At 38.9% G+C, this 22,662-nt stretch overlaps 1 protein-coding gene across 1 annotated transcript in view; it reads right to left on the bottom strand.

Annotated features, from left to right (window-relative positions):
• UBR3 (ubiquitin protein ligase E3 component n-recognin 3) overlaps positions 1-22,662 on the bottom strand; it is a gene marked incomplete at its 5' end in the record, with an annotated part of 108,858 nt that overhangs the window by 10,637 nt on the left and 75,559 nt on the right. The window contains 3 exons of the mRNA XM_084265134.1: positions 300-424; positions 5,768-5,852; positions 13,761-13,870. Of these exons, the coding sequence (XP_084121260.1) occupies positions 300-424; positions 5,768-5,852; positions 13,761-13,870 (320 nt within the window). The remainder of the gene's footprint in view (positions 1-299; positions 425-5,767; positions 5,853-13,760; positions 13,871-22,662) is intronic.

The raw sequence follows: 22,662 nt of genomic DNA, 5'->3' as shown, positions 1-22,662 counted from the left end.
TCAGTTTCACAGGAAGGAAAGCTGCAGTTACTTGATATCGTTGCAACAAACTCAAGACTGAAACTGTAGAGATACAGCCTCAAATCTGAAACTCGGTTCTGGAACTAGATATTCATTGTGAAGCTTTTAAGTCTCATCACATACCAAAACCTGCAAAAAACCCCTGCACATGCAGAAACAAGATAGTGGACTTTTGTGGAGCAGAAGCAAATTATTATACACAAAGCAGAAGATTCTGTTGTAATCCTACCAGAAATACATAAGCAAAATTTCATAGCTGTTTTAACAAATTAACCAACCTTTTTGAGAGCTCCTGACTCTTTCCATGTCATCCTATCTTCAGCACTGCATTTAACAGAAAGCGCTGCCAAGGCTTGAGTATACAATAAAGTGAACAGCACTTTTATAATGCAGGTGAAGTGTTCTGTAAAACAAAATCAGTCATTTTTAAACACTCGATATTTTTAGCAATTGTACTGATTACAGAGTCGTTAGTTACAGAAATGATGCTTCTCAAATGAAAAGCAAGCACTATGCACAAAGCACAACCCCCCCAAACACACAAAACAGCTTATATCTATTTACTGGCTTTCAAAAATGACTTGGCAGCTGTAGTGAACTGAATAAGTACAGGGTGAGTAATTTTCCACTGCTCCATATGTTCATCTTAATCCTGATCAGCAGCAACTTCCTCCTAAGGACTCGGGGATATTACTAAATTCTGTGGTGTCCAAACATTGCATCAAGTTAAGCTACTGATTACTGATAGCTACAACTAGCTGTGTGCTGTGGATGTAAGGAAATGCATATCCTACTGTGTCTTCTGGCAAGGATTAAACCATCTGGGGTAAGTTACACCCACACAAACAGTGGGAAAGTTAAGTTCTCAAAGAAATCAGTGCAAGGAGGACATTTAGTGTACTCTGTTTCTGTCCCTTCACTTCCAGATATGGATCCAGCCATACAAGACTTGGTGCAACTCACTCTTCAGCGAGCACCTATTTGCTGGACCTCACACGTATGCAGGAGGAGGATGAAAGACAGACCATCAATTGAGAACTTACCATCTTTTAAAAGATCTTTGTTTACAGTTTTCATAATATTTAAAGGATTATCTTCTCCTACATATAGGCTGCAGGAGAAAGGCTTTGAAATCTCTTTTGGGAAGCTAGCGACAGAGGCAAAATAAGACTTCCCAAAACTAGCACAGGAAGAAAGATGAATGTGATCATTCTGTGAAACAAAGGTATGGCAGCAGTCCTTTTTTCTCTTTTTACTGTAGGTTGCATTTCCCATTCCAAATAATTGGATTTTTTTTAAATCTAGGCAGATCAAAGAAGTTTCTATCATGACTTACACCATTCCTTGGGCACAAACATAACTATAGTACGTACCTAAAACAATGTATACAAAAATGAGGCTTTTAACAAGTCCTCTCAGTCTTTGAAGTCAAACAAAACAATTTTATTTACATAAGCACCTCACAAAAATTGGGTTACATTCATCCTTTCTTCCCAGAGGATTTAAAGAAGCTTTGTATGTGAAAATGAAAAGGAGGTAAGGGAGATGAAACTCCTTGCTTCTCCCTTCTACTATCTCGTATCACATCCCACCAGTGAGTTCAAAACAAACAGCCAGGACTTGAGCACATCATTAAATTTATGAGATAACAATTGGGGGTTTATGTAACAGATGTTTACAGATCAATGTAGACATTGATTTTGAAACTTTTTAATGCCACTGAGTATACACAATAAGCACAACTTAAGCACCTAAATGATCGTTTGTAACCACATAATTACAAATGTACTTTTTTCTGCATTGCCTTCCTATGGAGCACATGTTAAACCTGCCAGTGAACGCTGCTATTCTTCACCTGCCTCCTTTCCGAGCAGGCAGCATTACAATGCTTTCTCCTCTCTGCATGCTGTTATGTCTCTATCTGTAAAACTTTCTGGAACCAAATTACTTGACAGAATCCCATCGATTTTTTGCATTAAACATTCCCCATTTAAATATTAAGTTTTTACAGGAAACACTTCTGGAGCTCTAACATTAGTGCAAGAAATGTGCAGATTAGTAGGTGTATTACTAACTACAGGCATCCTTTAATTTCAGTACCAAAATAAGTGTGTTACACACTGACTGCAGAAAGAATCCACAAAACAAACCAAATGCAAAATAAAGGACTAGAGACCTTTTTAGTGAATTGAGAAGGGCACCTTTATATAAATAACCTTTCAAAACATTCTCCTTGATCTAAAACTTGAACAGTTATTTGAAAAAAAAAAAGTTGAGTACAAAGGGGGAAGAGAACCAGACTTCAGATAATCCATGAAAGAGATACTGGAAGTTCCAGGATGCAGATACATATTTTAGCATCCACCCTGAAATTGGGTACTATTCAAGTCCTTATAGTCATTCTATATATAGTCAAGATCCTTATCCAATCATTAAAGAGCAATGCTGGTGTTCACTTGAGCGCTGCTTGCTGGATTTTTTTGCACGTCATTGAAACTTTATAGAAGAGGAACAGTGTCAGAACATCCAGGTCAGATTCTTCAGCATCTGGGCTGTATCAGAATTGAAAAGGAAAAAACAAACCAAACAAAAACCCCAAACCAAACCAGAAACCAACCAATCAAAAAATCCCCAACACAAAACAAAGGGCTGAGTTTAGGTACTGCACACCAGAGAAGAAAACCTTTCCCACAGGTCACAGAGGTTGGGCTAAACTCTCAGAACCAGCTTTCAAGTTGGAGCAGACCCACCACTCTGGGAGACCAGCTCTGGACCACAGCCCTCTGAGGCAGCGTGCTGCCTAGCGCCCGTGCTGCTGCATGGCCCTCCTTGCTGGCGTGGCACCAAGCACAGTGCCAGGGCACTGCAGGCCAGCTGGCCACCAATTCTATGCCCCCACTAGCCTAAGGCTCACATGGAGCCCAGTTTTTAGGTAAAGTAGGATTTTTATGGGTTTTTTTCCAATGAAAGCAAAGCAGAAGCTGCAGTCACTGGAAGCTATGAGCATTCTGTGCTTCTAGGAATCTGCTCACGGGGGCCGTGAGTCAGGTATTAAATTTTTTTACAATTGATAGTAAGAAGAATGTCCCATTTAAATTAAATTACATGTTCAGCATTTGGAAATTACTGCAGAAAAAGGGAAGAGGGTGTTGAATTAAATTTATGAGGAGCGATTTCAGTTTTGTTAACCACTGAGCCACTGTCTCCATTTCTGTATCACCTTTCTTCATATACAACGTTTTCCATTTCTCTAAAAAAGGAGTCAGAGGTTCTAGAAACAAAATCCTCATTTTCTACACAGTCCCAATTCACACCACCATGAACACTCCCACAGAATTAAATCAGAAGCTCCTATGTGGATTGTAATCTATTTAGTCTTCCACACTTTCAAAATGCTGAGCATATGAAGCCTATAAAAGCTTTCTCCATGTTATAGTGTCAAACAAACAAAGAAAAAATTCCCAAATGGGTTTAGCATCTTGAACCCACTGTTTATTGTGCTAGGTACACTACACAAAGTACACACTATCTTCCTGATTCCCTTCTCTGTAAATTGCTTCTAAGTGCTCTGACCTCCACCGCAAAGTTTCTCCCATTAACAAAAAAAGATTTAATTTGTAGTGTTCTTTCTTTGTGATGGTTCAGATCAATTTTCCTCTCTGAATCAAGAGGCTGGACAGTAATGACATTCTTATTGCTGTAATCGATGTTGGATTGAAAAAAAGACAGCAACACCCATCCAACAGTTAATAGGGTAGTTAATGTGATTCCTAGTGCTATATCTGAAGGGCAAAAGATGAAGTTTGGATCCTCCTTACATAGCATTCAGTACTTGGAAAAAAAAAAAAACCAAAACACTCTATAAACAAGAAGGATTTTGAGTACAAACAAGAAAAAGATTTAATGCTTGGTGAACAGCTTTAGTTTCTTGTAAGGATCCAAATGTGGTTACTCTGAACACAGCAACATGCCTAATAAATGACACTGCAAACCCAGTACCATTACAGTAGTGTCCATGTTAAGAGAGGAAGAAAATCCTTCTCAGATTCTAAACACTACAGATTCTTCCTTCATTGTCAGTGTTCTGAGGCCACTGCCATGACACTCTGCACCAGACTGCAGCTCTGCCTCTTCTGCAGTGTAGTGAAGCCTAGCATTAAAGGAATATGCTGGAAATACCTGTCAACGTGCACGGGCATCAACCTTCTGTCTGTGCACCAGTGTCCAGCCGAGCCCACGGCTCCCGCACCCCACAGCCATGCCAACACAGCACAGAAGGTTCAGGAGGCAGCAGGACTTACCTCCAACCTGCCATGGGACCCTGAAAAAGCCTTGTTAACATCCTCCAGCTCTCTCCCAAGAATTGACAGCAGCAAACTCAACTCTGACCCACACACCCACTACAAAAGTTCTAAACACATTTGTTATTCCCCATTTTTCTGAACTCCATTCTATACCTCAGGACAAAGAGTCACAGAAACCTTTTTATTCTGCCAAACAATTTTGATGAAGCAAATATTAGAAAGATAAATGGCAGCTGGTTTCCAATTTAATGCTTCATAGATTTGAAATGGTTACAGTCACCATCTTCCTGCCACTTGCCATTTCCCTTTCAACTGCAACGTACACTAAACCTAAGAGCAAAGGCAAAACATGCACCTGACACGTCGCATCGCCCACAGGATGCCTTACTATTAATTGAATGTTGCCTTTCCTAGGATCAGTTATACTTTCATAAATGGTGGTTTTCAGTCCTTCCTTCAGTGTAGTTCCACAAACTACAGAAAGAGCACTTTGGCTTCACCATTCCTTTCCCTGTGTTTCAGAAGTTAGTCTCATGAAACTTGTTTACCGTCTTTCCAATAAAAGTTAATTTTAGTTAAACTTCAGTTTAAAATAAAAAAAAGTTTATGTTTTTACACTATTTTATTCTCCCGTTATTTTCATATTCTAAAAATTTACTGGACATACTTAACCCATAAACATGGACCTGGAATCGAAAACACACAGCCAACAACCTTAACAGATAAGCACAGAGTCACTGGAGCTGAATTTGGACATTGAGTAGTGATGACTGAACAACTCTGAAGTGGAAACAGAGTTTCTACTCTAGTTTAAGTTAGTCATAGGCATCAAGAGCAGAACAGTTCCTCTATTTACTTAGTCACAATTTACCAAAATTCCAGAGGTCTCAAAAATTCCACAGACCCCAAAGCAGGTACTCTGTGGTCAGTGAAGTAGTAAGAAGATACTTGTTCGTTCTCATTTCAAAATGATTTTGGTAAGGAAAAATATATTTAGTATTTATCCCCAATTATACTACATGGTGTCTCTATCAAAGCTGCTTCAGTACAGCAATTATCATCTTCATATATGACCTCCTATTATGTAAGACTGCTGCAATTTAAACCCTGAAATTCAAACTGAATTACAATCTTTCCCCTTAGGCACTCAGTTCAACTTCAAGTACTGAGCTTCCCCTCTAAGCAAAAAGAACAAAAAGAGTTTTTGCTCAGTTCTTGTATCTTTACTGAATAGGCTGACTGATAAGGTGAGAAGACAGGGGACACAGATAAGCCTGTCAACCCACACAAAACCCCTCTGTTCAATGCCACCTTCTGTAGATAAGGCAGAAACATTATTTTACAATACACAGAAGACAAGCTATGATTTACCATCCTGGAAATCACAATGAACGCAGCCTCATATGCATAATCATCTAAATACACATATTTTTCCAACATACCTTTGTGCAATGGCTGAGGCATGGTTAAAATCTGGATAAGCAAGAGAGATGAGACATCTCTGTAAAGCACAGGAACTTCTGGCAGCTCTTCACTTATCAGCCTGGAAAGAAAACCCAAAGAAAATAACTTCTGATACTATAAATCCATTTTTAAATTCCATATTTTATTTTGCCCTTTTATTTTAAACAACATGACGTTTGATATCAAGCTTACAGAAGCCAAATCCCTGACAATTCGTTAATGGATCCATTTTAAAACCTAACGGATCGCAGTGTTACCTAACGTTACTAATGGATTGTAACTCAGGAAAAAGTCATCGTTTAGGTACCTGATTCTTGTTAAAGTACTTTAAAACTTTCCAAAACTGCCTAAACTAGTTATTTCTATGTATGGACTCAAGGAACATTCAATATTTCCCTTTCAAAACTTACATTCTAAGGAAACACCCTGCATAGTAGCACAGTGATTTTCAAAGCGTGGCATTGCACAAGTATACATACATATGATCGTGCTGTAACAGCAACAAACCCTCACACTACCTCAAGGTTACAGGGATTGCTCCTATTGGAAACCATTGAGACATCAGAAGAGGTATTGTGTTCCTCTGTGTGAGGAAATGAAGATTCCTGCAGCCATCATGGGCAGGTTATGCAACTTCACACAGAGCCTGTATTAGCCCCCATAAGGCTAGGACAGCATGTAAGCACGTAAGGAGAGACTGCAAACTTCTGAGCTGTTCAGATTCACAGAATGACATCACGCCACCTTGAAGTCTTAAATGCAGTGTATGTTTGCAGATAAGGAGGTAGTATTTTTTCTAGCTTTGTACAGCAATGCCCAACAATATTCCAACTAAATGTCTGTAGGCTTAACACCCAAGTCAAAATGGCAAAAAAAATAATTCTCCTGTCTTTAATGGATACAGAGTGTGAAGATGATGTCAAGCAAGAGCAGCAAGTATAAGGCAATCTGCATCCTGCATTGTCACCCTTCCCCTTCTGCAACATGCACAAAAGAAAGCGCTGTTTGGGTTCCTGTTCCCATTCCCACACAGTGGTGGTGCTACCTGGTTGGCTGCTGAATGCCAACAGAGTAACTGAGGAGATGTTTGAGATATTTATCCATGCTACTACCACCAGAGCTGTATGGTGGGGATGCCCTAGTCTAACTGACCTTGAATCAATCTCCCATGGAAAGCAGTCCTCAACAGCAGCATTCAAAGGGATGCAAATGTTGCAAAGGAAAGCATCACATGCTCCTGAGGTCCTTTCCATTGCCATGCTGTCCTTCTGCAAGGGCACTTGCTTTCTATCCTTCCTTAGGCTTTTTCACCTTTTTTTCATCTCTTCTGGCATTCTTCTCACTGTCAGAAGCTGCAGGAAGAACTATTCTCCCTCCATCTGGTCGGTGCTTCACTTTACTTAGGGCAGCTACAGGACTCTATGCTATGTAGCTGTCGCCGGGCCCTCCATAAAATACACTTGAGCATGTCAGGAACTCAAAATACATCCACCTGCTACAGTTCCAAAGTTAGCTTCACGCTTTGTTCCAGCAATCTTAACTGTCTTGCAGGTAAACCACAACCAAAGAAGTACCAGATAGTTGTATTGAAAATAGACATACAGCCTTGTTAAGACCCACCCCCAAAAACACTGCCTTGCTCGCCTCCTTTTAGTTGTTCTACGAGACACTGTGGACCCTAGAGTTTTCCTGTGAGGCTTTCTGAAGCCCTGCAGCATGTGCCCAAATTTCTTTACAAAGAGAATCAGATGGGAGGCAAGAAACACACAGACAAGACATTTAAGCCACCTTCCGTCTCAGCTCTGCCATTTCAGAGTAATGGTTGGATCCAATTACCACCTCTCTTCCAAGAGCACCAAACTCTTCTGATCCAACTCACTGGAGTAGCACTGGCTAGTCCATTAGCTCAGCTGATGTTTCTATGAGGGCACCAACTCTCTCCTCAGTGCCATCTATCACACACAGAGCTGACATACCGTGTGCTGGAAAAGGTTGTCCATGTGTGGTGGGATATGTCCTTAGTGCCTTCTAATAGATTGGGGGATCCATCCAGTTTCTTAAGGCACACAAACATGATGCTAGTTTTGGAAGGAGACCTCTTCACAGGTACTGGTTTCATGAAACTCAGGCTTCTCTCTACAAAAGGCACTGCTAGGAGTAATCTCTGACACCAATTATAACACCCAGCAGCAGTTATATTAAAAGGAGCATGAAAAGAACACTTTGGGTGATATTAGGTGTGCCAGCCAACTCTATACTTTCTAACTGCTCTCCTTCCCTTCCCTCCCAGCTCAGTAAGGCACATTCTGAAGCAATAATTTTATTAAATGGTTAAAGCTTACGGTCAATTGTGAGAATGAGCACAAATGGATTGGTGGTCCTTTTGAATTAAGGAGCTCCAACAGCTACAGAATAAATACGATCCATCATGCCTGTTGCTATAATTAATCATGTCATAAAATGATTGTTTTAAAACACTGTAACAAACATAAAAGCACCTATTTATATATGGGAGCCTCCTAAACAAAACCCAAATGCTTTTAGAATCAGTATACTGAATTCTAAAGATGACAAAGGGCAAAAAAATTGTATCACACTACCAAGTCTCATTTTCAAAATTACACAGGCAATGAAGATGCCGACCTCAGTAAGTCTTTCGAATTCTACTTTTACCTGCAGTTACTTCTATGTTATGACCTATGACACTGAGTTTTAGACCAACCCTCATTATGTAATGGCTTTAAAACCATGGACATCTCTTAAATTACTTCTCACCTTTAATTTTTTAATTTATAGGTAAATTTGTGGAAAAAATAATTTGGAATAACATTAAGACAAAAGGAAAATTAACCCCCTCTGGTCACATTTAGTTAAACACCTCTTTGCAACAGGGCCAAAAACACCAGTATCATTTAATAGTCAGGTAACAATCAGGGCAAGTACCGGTTCTGACAAAAGTAAGAAATACTCTTATATATCCAGAATACAGTGAATGATGGCAACATCAAAAATAAACTCGTTTTCATAGGCAGGACTGAGTTATTGGTCTAATTTATGCATTTCATATGCATTGGAGAAGTAAAGCAACATTAAATGTCAGGGGTTTGGGTATGCTGCTTCCATTTATATCAAGTACTGCTGCACATGAAGCACTTGAAAACTGCTCTGTCATTTGTTAAGAGCCTAAGCAACGTCTTCTTCCTTAGGACACTGAAGCTGAATTTATACAATGTGTTTAGAAATGTGTTTAGAAATGTGTTTTATGGGAATTGCCCACCCTGTTAATCCTCACTGCATATGCAAACGTTTGATAAATCTGACCTTACCAAAAATTGTACCACGGAAGCACTGAATAAAATGAAAGCAGTATAACCTCAGATGGGACCAAAGTAATATAAAATGTGTCCAGTGGATTACAGTTGTATGCTGTATCCATTAAAAAAGGGAGGGGGAGGTGGAAAGAAACCACACTGTGCAACATAAACACATACCAAAATGGAAAATGCACGGCTTTGCTTTCTTTGTGGAACTAAGCTCTCCTCTCCTCCTGCCCAAGGTAATTGGGCTGCACCTCCCCCTGTGCCAATTCCAGGGCTGTCTATCACAGAAAGCTGAGCAACTCTGCCTCTGTATTCGGCAACCTCCTCCTGATAGAGGTTATATGGGAATTACTTCTTTGGCAATGATACAGAGGAACCAAAAATTTTGTTCTCCTCTGTAACAAGCAGCATTTGCTTATGGCCTTTCTCTACATATATGGTCCCCTTCCCCTCTTCTCTCAGCTAGAGACACTTAATGTATGTTTTGTGATAACCAAGTGATTATAAAGTTAGAAGTTCAATAAATGAGGTGGAAGTTTTGAGCCCCACATCTCTCTGAACTGTCAGATAGAGAAAACCTGAGACACATGGATATGGATACATCTAAACAGAGCATTGATCAACCAGGACAAATTCATATTCTCTTCAGAACTTACAGGATGAGAAATACAGCCCACAAATTCCAGCCTGCAGAAAGGTCAGAGCAATACACAGCTTCTGATGTTCATGATAAGAAAGTAGATTCCCATTATTTATTCTGGCTATGCTCCAGGATATAATCAGAATTTCATATTTGCTCTTCATTGTGTCAGAGCAGATTCTACAGCAGGTCAGTTTTTCTCATTACACAACACAAGACTGCACCAACAGTACTAACATCGGGCATCTCCCATTCTCTCCTTCACCACTGTGCCCCCAGCACTCCCATTGTCACCTGTCCCCCAACTTACTCAAACTACCCTTTTTAAAAACATGGATCAGTTCCTTGACTTTGTTCATGATGCAGCCTGCTCAACTTACGTCAGCAGAGCTGAAGATGATTGTGAACTACGGAACAGGGGAAGGAAGAAACAGCCAAGAGCAAGTACTCCTGAAGCTGGCACTATTGTCAAAACCTCTGTATTGTAACGTATATCCCTGGACTTCAGTGTTTCAGGATTGATTTGTGTGTTTATTGATTAGATCACCTAAGTCCTCTTGCAGCATGTCTTTGTTTTTACCACCTCTTGCACAAACCTTAACCAAACCTCACTGTCTCATCATCCTACTCTCTGCTTTGTTCTATCTTCATTAAAACTGTTTTCTTTTTCCCATTTCACAACAATTTCTGTGATGGAGATGTGACTTCAGAGGTTCCCACACACAGCTGCTAGCTGCTCATTCTCATTCCTGTGCTGCGGTTTCTTGCCCCAGTATGGCACTATAAATAATCACCAAAGCAATCTAGCTTACAACAAAACATCACATCACTACAGGAGAAGCACTGTAGTAATGACAACCCAGTACATTTCAGCATTTCAGTTATCACTTAGTCTGTGCCCATCCCACCCCCTCAAGTGTATCTGCTGCAAAGATCCTTCAGGCCTTTCTGAGTCATTCTGCCAACACATTCTGTCTGTCAAAACAGACACAAAAGTTTCAGACGCCTTAGAGATGTAAATTTAAAAAACAGTATCTCCCTTTGTTTCAGGTTTGCTGTTCCTAGAACTCTGACTATTTGGACTAGTCCATTAAATTCACATCTGGGTTTAGTAATTATGCCTCCAGCTGCTCCTTCTCTGCCCCCTGCCAGAAGCTATTATTCCCCGCTTACACCACAGTAATTGTTTATTTGATCACCATTGAAACCAAATCTGTCCCTAGTAGAACAATTTGCTTAAGCACAGCCTGTGGGACCACGTGCATATTAAATTTGACAACATGGACTGCACAGGAGAAAGGCTCATTCTCAGTTTAACTTCCCCTACTCCCACCGCCTTCAAACTGTTCACGTTATTTATGCCCTTTTTGATAGGATATCTTCTTGCTCTAAAATTTCCTTATTCCTATTTTAGCTTGGTGTGACTGCACCTGCTCCTTCCTACCTTTCCATTTTCAACTATGGAGCAATCTAGGCAGTTGTAGAAGATGACACACCAAGCAAGTAGCTCAATTCTACGAGAGTCTCTACAAATTACTTTCATCAGCTGTTCCGGACACATGAAATATAAGGCATGGTGTATGAATGATGATAGCTGGGTTGTGGAAAAGGATTGTGAGCTTTATACCTTGGTAGTTCAAATTGCAAATATTTCTGTATCTTTAAAATACCTACACTTAAATAAGGGAGAAAAGAACAGCAAGGGCACTGGCATTCCACAGAGTATTTATTTTAGTTTTGAAAATTATCTTTTTAAAAACTAAGTTTTCTAGAAAACTGCTTTCAACTGAAATAATAATTTTAAGTAAAAATTAAATAGAAAAACATGGCATGATGGTTTAAAGGTATTTTGCTCCTGTGACTTTCTGACATTAAGAGCGATATAGTGGGATAACATAGAACTTTTCATCTTCCTGACTTTTTTTCCTACAAGTCTTTGCTTAAGGTCTCAGGTATTGGTCAGGCTGATGATTTGGATTACTTGGTTAACTTTGAAATGGCAGAGTGCTGTCCACACCTAAAATCGGCAGTGGTTATTTCTCCACCATCATCCTAATCTTCTTCAGTTTACAGCAGGATATCACATTCAATTGCTCTAAGCACTCTTTCCTGTACCTGAAAAAAAATTGCTATTCTGCATTTCTCAGAAGACTGCATGACTAAGAAGTGGGCAATTAGATCAGACACACGAATCCTGTGAATGCCACCTTCAAGTGAAACTACTACTTAAAGTTTCCAAAACATAATTATAGGTATTCATCTTATGCTCCACTTTATACATTAAGAACATGTCCCCATGTTGCCTCCTGTGCAGTTTTGTGGAGCCTGCTGACTAAGGCAGGAAAAACATTCCAAGGAGCGAGCAAAAAAATTCCAGCTTGATTGCATCTGTGCATCTCAACAGCAAACTATTTCATGGCAGAAGAGACGATCTCTCAGTTACAGCTTCCTCAACCATTTAGGACTTAGTGCCAAACTGGTATCAGCAAGTCTACCAAGAAATCCTGAAGATCAGCACAAAAAAGAGAGCTGCTCAGATGCATTCCCAGCATGCACCACGCACTGCAAAGCAAGCCATTACAGTCTACAGTACCATTCATTTCTAATCAATTCAAATTATTGCCTCGTGAAATCTAACTTGCAGCCATGTAACATTTGTATGACCAACGCATGGTGAACTCCATCGAGTCTGGGAAAAAAGTTGTCTGTGCATTAAAAGCAGCCCCTCTGTTAACAGCTGCTTCCAAAGCCAGCAAGCTCTTCAATTACCAAAATGAGAAGTGCGTGATCAGGCCCACAGCTATTCGGCCTGTCAACAGCCTATCAGCATGATCTTCACTTTGTCTGGTATAACTCAGTCAACCATACACCAAATTTATTAACCTTGTTCCACTGCTTAGTCTAGGTCAGGGCAGAATCCCATGGAGAAGAGACTCCCGAAGCAGTCTGAATGCACGCTGATTAACACACAGTTTCAGGTTATAAAACTCCTGATGCTTTGTTCTGCCAACAATGTATAACTTAGTCTGTTATCTACTTTAATTACTGCAATAATCTTATGTTGGATCTGGGTCCAAGAGGACAAACAGTATAATCTAAAACTAGAAGCAATCACAATCATTTCTGTATTTTTTTCTAAATTGTGGATTAGGATTGTGGCATCACTACCCTAGATCAATTTCTGAAACCCCCTGATGCTTTCCACCTCAGGCTCCTAGAAACAAACACTGACAAATACACAGCTGGATGGGCAATATAAAGACAGTCTTTTCACCATTACTGCAAGCTACAAACTGGAGAACTTAGTTATAAGGAAGGTGCTCAAGGTGCCAAGATGGGAGGAAAAAAATGTTTTCTTATGAGGAAAATTAATTATCTGGTTTTAGGCAAGAAACCTCTCCTCTCACTGTCAAAGTAGAATCTGAAAAGTGAAGGGTCTAAAGTCAGGTAGGAAGATGAGTCCTTGTAGAACACAGAAACATGGTTCCACTTATGATACTGTTAATCCTTGTACAACTGTGTATGCCAGGTTAATATTCTAAAAGCAGACCCAGGTGAAAAGCAAGCATGATGAAAATTTCTATCTTAAAATGAAATTATACCTCACATATGTTATGTGAGTGCCTACTTATGTTATCGTTGTTAACAGCTATTTGGCATTACCCAACTTTCAATAAACTGTTTAGGACCCTACTCTTGATGTACATTTTGTCTAGCATCCATACCAGGCACAGCAGTGCACTTATCCACTTACCCAATACTATTAAATTTGAATGTACTTACACTTGCACATGGTGAATTTAAGCTTTAACTGAAAACTGGAATACACCAGATTTTACGTAAAAGAAATTTGAAAATCTATTTTTACAAATACATACGTACAATTTTCTGATGTTACGTTCATCAGCCTACCTCAGGGAAAGTTTAAATTAAGACAGAAAGTTACCCAGAGTCCCTCTGTAAGGATGCTTCTTTCACAAGGTAAAAGTAGTATTTGGAAAATTAAAATACTTGCTCTGAATTTTTATCCTGCATCGGCTGAGTTAGTTTTCTCCAGGGATTGTATGCAGAGTCTATACTGTAGAGGCGCATGTGCATGGCCAACACGTGGAACAACTGATCTGAAAGGTGAAGAGGACAGATTACTGATTATTATATACAAGAACATGAAGTATTTTACATTGAGTTTCCATAATTTATTTTAAAAGATTCTGAAAAGTTTGTCATTTCATTCCAAATAAGCTACTACCCTGAACAAGCATATTTTCATTATCCATTAATTTTTCTTCAAATGTCTTGAAGAGAAGATAGATTTCAAAGAAGGTAGTGAACATATGCATGCATATGTATGATTTATTTTTTCTCTCATGAAATTCTAAACCAAAGAAAGGGTGTTCAGAAAGGTTTGACCAGATCTCAGTTGTTTTAATGCTCATAAAATGCCAGCTCCATGTACTTAATTATAGGTCTTTTAAAAAATCCTGTTTCATATGCTGTACATTGCTAAGGTTTCATTCTCCTCTCACTTCCCTTTCTGGCACAAACCAGAAGCTGTGACTTCCTAAACATCTTCTAAACAGAGACTGATACACTTTTAACACACAGCTTTTATTTCTCTCTTTCACATCTAAGTTCTGTGCACAACATACATGAAATTAACCTAAACTTGCTCCAAGTTCTGGCCTATAGCAGGACTACTTTGGCTCTTCATCCTTAAAAGGTTGCTATTACTTCTGCTTTCATGAGGTTAGTTTGTAAGTAACCTTTGGAAGAGGAAATAAACCAACCAAGCTCCTGACCCCAGCACAGTGACACTAAAGCAGGAATGGTCTCTGTAACAGCAGAGATTTGTCTGTACAACCTGCAGGTAAAGTTTGCTGACAGTCATCAGTTCAAAAGCTGTACATCCACTGGGTCAAAGCCCTTTTGAACAAATGATGGTTATTTCAGTACTCATGCACATTACTGCAGTATGTTAAAATGCCTAGTTTTCTTTTCTCTATGAACCACATGATCAGCACAACTAAAACTGACATCTAATCCTTTCTGCCCTTAGGGAGCCACAGCGACAGGCATCGTCTATGCCGGCAGGATTTTCAGAAAGGCATGTGCAGTAAGAAACATGGAATGCTTCGGGTTGGATGGGACCTTTAAAGCTCGAGTCCAACCCCCCTGCAACGGTAGATCAGGGGCTATCAGGGACTCAGATTTCACTTCTGTGTTTATTACAGTTACAGTTTTGGAAAAATACATTTTTTAATCAGCAGAGGCTTATATTAAAATATATTCCCTTGATTTTGCTCACTTTTTCCCTCCTTTCACACTTTATCTCACTACTTTTTGCCTTTCTTGGTTCTCCTGTTCAATTTTCTGGGATCCTGTTTCCTTCCTCCCTTTTATTTTAATTTAAATTTTTGCCCTTAGAACCTAGCCATCATCTTCCCCCCTCCCCCTCATTCTTTCAAGTGATCCTTTTGCTTCTGATTCTCTTCATCTCTCTTCTCTCCACAACCCACTTGCTCAACCTCCACACTTGCTCGCAGGTCCTCTTTCTTAAGTAGGAATAGCAGCTATTAATTTATTTTCCATAAATAGACAATTACTCAGAGGTATGCAATGGCCAAAAAAGTCGCATGATGAAGTCAGCTGACTGCCAGAGCCTGAGGGCTGTAATTAGCTCCCCGGGTTTGTAAAATAATTGGAGATGTAGATGGCATTGGAATTGATTGCTGTCACCTGCTTCCTGAATAAAAACAGTCAATGAGGACAAAATAAGTCATCTTTTCTCCTGGCAAGAGATTCTAGCAAAACACTGCTTTGCTGACAAACTTCAAAACCCTGAAAAATGTATTGATACTTCATCAAATACTACAAAACTCCCTCCAGTATGGTTTTATTTGGAATGAAACCCATGCAAGTACCCATTCCTTCCCTCTTGCCTCTCCACTGCCGCTAAAAGGAATGTCATGTTTTTCTGAACACTCCTTGCCTCAAATAGAAATAGGAAACTATGGGGGAAAAAAAAAAAGCTTAACATAATTAATTAACCTTCTGTTCCTTTAATAGCTTTTTCCCTGAGCTTTCACTAATATGAAATTAAGCAGGCAAGCCTCAAATTCTAGCACAGGAGTATTTATTTGTAGTCTCCAAGTGCATAACATCGACGGAAACAAGACACATTATAACACTGACTCAATCTGGAGAGGAAAATCCAGGTTAGCACTCTTCTAAGACAATGCTTTTTCTTTGCAATTAAGGCAGCTATTGACCCTTCACAACACGTGTTTAACATGTAAATGCATAGAGAGTAGGTAGCAAGGAATGGGTGCAATGACCTGTTATGGATCATTTTTTATGAACTGACTTAAAAATACTAAGATGCTCTCTAAGTCAACGCAGCACCTCCAGACCCCGGGGCAACCAAGGAATAACACTGCACCCTAAGGGAATGCTGCAATCTGAACAGCCTGATGGCTCCCACCTTCCAGCTTCCTAAAACTGAGTTCTGATATGTCTGTTGGTTCTGCATTCACATTTCTGTGAAAGAGATTTCTAACAATTAGCAAAATCTAAGGACTAGCCAGAGGAAGACGCAAGGGTTTATTCACAATTATTTTGCTGTTTTATACCACAGTGACTCCAATTATTTTATCTCAAATTTACCAGGATTATGGAGTATAGGAGAAAACCAAGGAAAAGACCAGAGCACTGAACATCTAGAACTGGCACTTTCTCTGTGTTTCACCAAAATCTTATGCTTGAGGGACTGGAAGAAACCTGCCTTGGGCCAAAATGATACAGGCATTTGTGTAAATGCATTCCAAACGTAAACATGAAACACGTAACATCCTACCATTTTCCTATACCTTACTTAGAAGCTTTCAAATAGACGTGTTATTTTTAAAAGAAACTAGCAGGAGCAAAACGTTAAGATGCCAATGGCCCACCAACAGCAGCCTTGACTAGCCTTATTCAGAATGGAAAGGAAGGTCCTGTTCCCACCAGGCATCCTAAACCCCTCCACTGCCATGTGTATCTTATGGCCAGTTCTCTCCAAAACAGTCCACCTTTTGAAGTGGGAAAGACAGGATCCAAAATAACATTCTTAACAAAATTTCATGGAAGAATGAAATTTTACAAAGCACAACAGCAAGAAAAATAGAGAATTATAATTATGAAATTACAGCAAAAAGAATTCCAGGTTTATTGATAGAAGTTCAGGAGAAGTAAACAGTAAAAAGAATTTGAATATGGTCCTCCTCTCCTGGTAACTTCATAATATTTAACACAGGCTGCATCCAGTTAAAGGGAATACACATGAAAACCACAAAATTTGAATGTGCAATACAACTTATTGCTGCAAGTTCTCAGTGGCCTGGCAGGAGTCTAAGAGTTAGCTGTTTAAGTGGACAAGACTATTATTGTTTTTAAAACATGTTCATATAACTCAAGTATTACCTACACTGAAGCAATGGAACTGGCACAGGTTGCCCAGAGAGGCTGTGGAAGCCCCACCCCTGGCAGTGTTCAAGGACAGGTTGGATGGGGCTTTGGGCAATGTGGTTTACTGGAGGGTGTCCCTAGTTAGAACTAGATGATCTTTGAGGTCCCTTCCAACCCAAATCAGTCTGTGATTCTATGATTCAGTGCTGTCTCAATTCCCCCAGCTTATTCAGATGGTCTTTTAACAGAATACTTGCAAAGATTATACAAAACACTAACAGAATCATATAGATTAGTAGTCAGACATTAGCTTTAGCTCTGATTAACATTCCTAATTCTGTTTCTAAAAATTAAGAAAATAAATCTATTGTTCCATACATTGCTGCTCCTGGTACATTTCCTTGCAACTCTTCCTTCAGAATCATAGAATTGTTTTGGCTGGTAAAGACCTCATGTCCAACCATTAACCTAGCACCACCAAGCCCACCAATAAACCATGTCCCTAAGCATCACATCTGCCATGTCTTTCAAATACCTCCAGGGATGGTGACACAACCACTTCCCTGGGCAGCCTGTTCCAATGCCTGACAACCCTTTTGGTGCAGACATTTTACCTAACACCCAAACAACCTCCCCTGGTGCAACCTGGGCCATTTCCTCTCATCCTATTGGTTGTTACTTGGCAGAAGAGACTGGCTACAACCTCCTTTCAGATAGCTGTAGAGAGCAATAATGTGTCTCTCCCCTCAGTTGCCTTTTCTCCAGGCTAGACTATATCAGCTCAACTTCTCAGGGCTGTCCCACTGTGAGAGAGGAAAAATACACTCAGTTGGAACTAGTACTTTCAAAAGCACAAGACCCTCTGTTTGTGCTGGGACTGAAGGTATTAGAGGAAGTGTCCCAATACCACTCCTCTCATAAAACAAAAAGATAGCTGGTATTTTGTCTACACATCCATACTGCCTCCACTAGCATGTGCAGCTGCATTATCTATTACACTGATTTTACAGATGGTGACAAAACTCTCAAAAACATTCTGCTGTGCCAAACTGCGTAAAGCTGGAATCTATAAAGGTGATTTCACAGCTCTTTTCATGTCTAGCAGAGTATGCACAGCACAAAAGACAACTAAATTCAGAGAGATGAACAGATATCAATTTGATAGATGAAAAGAGAGCAATTTGATAGATTAACAGATAGTGATTTGATAGATGAACAGCATAACATGAAAAATGCTGTGCTGGACTGACAGAAATAAGTGATTCAGGAAGTTACAAGCAGGTGTAAGCTTTGGTGTCACTGGTAATCTTGGTTTGTTAAAGTGATCCCAAATTTCTACATGAGTTCTACTGCTTTTTTCCTTCCTTTTTCAAGTCTACTGACTACAAACTCTCAAATCGCCAGTTAAATCAGAGTATTTTTTCTGAAATTAATTCCTCTTCCACAATGTATAGCAACGTGCTTTAATAATGACAACCAAGTAAATTAAGGAACTAGCAGTCTGCTTTGCTTGTGGATGATGAGATGATTTGTTTATTAATGGTCTCTCTTGTGAGTATGTTTTAGGACATAAACAACATGTCATGAAAATCTCTGCTATTTTGATCCAGTCTTCTTTTTCATCCTCTAAGTCAGTATTCATATTTACAATGTCAAAAGACCACAAAATGCAGTGACACAGCAGTTCACTGCAAGAGGAACTGACAACATCCTCGTCTCAAGTCCTGTGCGAAGACCTTACCAGACTAGACACACTATGCCCCTCTTCTCCAAAGTCTGCTGTGCCTATCAAGAAGAATGAGTTTATAACAAAACCCACTTGATAGAACCAGATGGGACCTGGTTGTTAACAAGGAGATTGGTAAGTTTTTTTTCTACTTGTAGAGATTTATATAGTCCACTTAGCAACAGCAGCTGCAAAGCCCTGCTGACAGCATCTTCCCTTTCATCACTGATCCAGTAGATTGGAATCAGTGAAGAAAAAAATAATTGTGATGGTCAGGAAAAGCCTGTTAAGGCATTAAGACATGAATAGTCTCTACAAAATCTTAAGCCTTAATTGCTGGCGAAGCAGCTAATTATCCTTAACACTGAGCTTGCCAGTGTATGAAATCATCTTTAGCAACAGAATTGTAACGTTATTTGCCTCACCCATGCTAGGTATGAATGGCATACCAAGCTTTTTAGGAAATAGGATTACCCACTGGTGAGAAAACCTGCTTTATTACAAATGGACAAGCAGTTAGTTAGTACAAATGGATGGGCACTAATAAACAAGTGTGTGTAGGGAAAACATAAAAACCCATAGTGGGATACAGTTCTTAATGGGTAGAACCATCGCAGAAGTTAATTTATGTCTTAAATACTTTTTTGATGCCCACTTGTAAATTAATGTCCTTTCCAATTAATACAGTTGATGCTGAAGTACCAGGCTCTGCTATCTGTGGGAACTGTAAGGATAAGGAGCTCCTCTACAAGGAGAATGGAGCCAGAGGTCAAGGTGATAGACTATTTAATCCTCCTCCAAAACCCCTAATCCTATCCATATTACAAAAGGAATAGGGAAAAAAAAAAAGAAAAAAAAAGGAAAAGAAAGTGGCTAGGAAGAAAGGAAGAACTATTTAAATGTTGAAAGGAAGGAAGGCCTAAATAATAAATTAACTAAAAGTTAAATTCATTAACTTTTTAAAATTTTGTGGAATTGTTCACCCACCATTGCAAGGTTACCAGAGTAATGGAGGAAAAGAGTACAAACAAGTTAGAGACAGAAAAGTTGTGAAGAGAAGCACTAATTATTCAGCCTTGACATTATGTTCTTAAACTGTTCTATAAATACAAATCAAAGAAAACAAAAAGCAAAACATTGCATCTCTTAAACTTTATAAAACAGAGAAATGAGTCCTGTAGAATTGTAAATTGTTGTTTATACTAATTATCCCCTAAAGTTAAGAGAATTTTCAGGGCCATAGACTCTAAAACTCTAACATGGTCCTTGGAACAGGTCTTGATTTTTAAGCAGTAAGTAAACAGGACTCTACTTGCATTTTTTGGTTGCTCACCTGTTAGTAACACACATACTAAACTTTAAGGGTTAGAGTGGCAATTTTACAGCCAGATTTTCTTCACCATTCTTCTCGCAGACTCCATCACTGACACTAACAGCTACATTAATCACTCCTAATTTTACTTCCCCAGAGCAGCTGCCCTCATGGTGCAATCTACTAAAACAGCTCTTGACCTATTTGTTCCCACCACCTTCCCTGCCGCCTGCCGCTGTAACAGCTCACCCGGGACAGCGCATTCTGTTTTCTGCAGTATCCAACACCAAACTCTGCAGTCCTTACAAGACTAATGCAGAGTGGTGTGGTTAATCACAGGGGACACCCCTCATTATCTCACACCTAAGAAAACCACGAACGGGTGCTATTTTAATTACTTCTGCTGGACCCGACATGAATGACATTTAAAAATCTGTGCAATACTGTACAAGGCAACAAAACAGTATTTATGTTCTAGATAGGGTATAGATTTTTAAAATCAATCTTTCCTCACTGCATAAGACAATTAAGAAGCTGAAGGTATGTTTTAAGGGCAACATGAAAAACAGGATTACTTCATGGAAAAAGAAATGACTATGGAAAGATTGTAACATCTATTCTAGAACATGTATCTAAAGAACTGCAATTTTTTGTTTCTAAATGCATCAATATGGAAGGGGCAATGAAGGAAACCCATACAATTACATAATGGTTTACTGAAACCAACCTCTGCTATATATGAAAAAGCAATTTTGCCCCCACAAGTCATGTTTAGCCTAATGTCCAACACTAACTATAATACTACTAAATGGAACTTCTGTACAGGTCTATTCTAGGAGAACCCCATTAGCATGTATTATAAATAGAAAACAAAGATATAAATTGATAAATGTTATCATGTTAAAAAATATCATGAACACATTTTTCAATTACAGGAAGACCAACTTCAGATAAACTCCTCATGTGCAAGTATATAAAATGAGCTGAATCACATCATAGGAAAAAAATATTGTCTAAATATATACACAATTCTGAAGTAAAAGATGTAAAACAAAGTTGTCTTTACTGGGCTATTTTACTTTTTATGTAGACAACTAATGCACAGTTTTACAGCAGATTTGCTGCTACCAAAAAGTCAGGAGTTTCATAAAATTTTAGATTTTGTAAAAACCTGTGTATTTTTAAAAGCAATAGTTGATATGACCTCACGTGAAGCTCTTTGCTAATTTCCATACTTCTCAAGTGTGAGAAGTATCTTCAACTTTCTGTAAGTTTGTTTCAGTAATCTGTTTTGATGAACAGACAGCATTCATGCATTTTCTCAGACACATAGTTTTACTGGCAAAACAGTCTAAGTGTTGGAAAAATAGGTAAGTATGAGACATTAATTTAAACAGGACTTAAGTTTGTCTTGTCTTGCTGAAGCATCATCCAGCATTAGCCAATTCTGCAGGAGAAGATACACTTTCCATGTATCACTTTCAATTTTGTAATCCTCCAAAAATAAATTTCTCCCATGATTACAGTATTTTCTATGCATTTCAAGACTTGAGGAATATGTATTAAAAATCCTGACTGATCTTTTTACAGGCTGTCAGCAAAGGCATAAAAAGTATGTAAGATCCCTTCTTTATGCAAGATAAAGCGGAAAGGATGATGTGGTAAGTATAAGAAAAAAGTTACGTAACTTATGATACAATCCACTTAGTGTCAGCTTCCAGGCCTCAGCTTAATGGGTTTTTTTCTTAAGAAACCCCAAACAAACAAAAAACAACTGTGAGGAAGTTCCTCCCTTCGTGTCAAGCTGATAGTTCAAAGAGAAGCGATGGTGCTGTACAGATGAACACAGAGGAAGCTGCCCAGCACTCAGGTGGTTCAATCATTCTCGACAAGTCACAATCTTTCAGCAATTACTGATATTAGTTGGTGATAAAGCACCCTGAGCAAAACCATTATCTTTTCATATATAATATATATATAGCCTTTAAATATGTACATGCCACAAATTTAATACTGATACGGCATCCAACATTTCACAGTGTTTTAAGATGTAATGAATGTATTTCATTCCTCTCTTATCTTAAAAAAAAATAAATCCTATAGATAAGCTGAAATTTCCTGACTTTGAAAAACTATCAGTAAGATAAAAACAACCTTACAGATTACAGGCCACTTCCTTGCACACATTCATCTACACTTTAAAATGTCAAGACTTAAAAATATCTTCTGAGGCTACTAAAGCCATGTGAAAACAGGGGTACACTCTAATTATGTGTAAAGGCATTAGAATTTTTTCACTTTCAGTATCCTAAACTGAAATCTCCACCTTAAGTAGCTCATCTTGGTCCTCCAAATAACACGCCTGCGAAACAGGTAACACATTTAGTAAGTTGCTAAAATTCAGAGAGTAAAAAGCATCATTCTTACTAGGT

Source organism: Gallinula chloropus (assembly GCF_964237585.1).
Source record: "Gallinula chloropus genome assembly, chromosome: 5".
Classification (NCBI taxonomy): Eukaryota; Metazoa; Chordata; class Aves; order Gruiformes; family Rallidae; genus Gallinula; species Gallinula chloropus.
The sequence above is the reverse complement of the archived record's forward strand: the minus strand, read 5'-3'. Positions and strand labels throughout refer to the sequence as shown.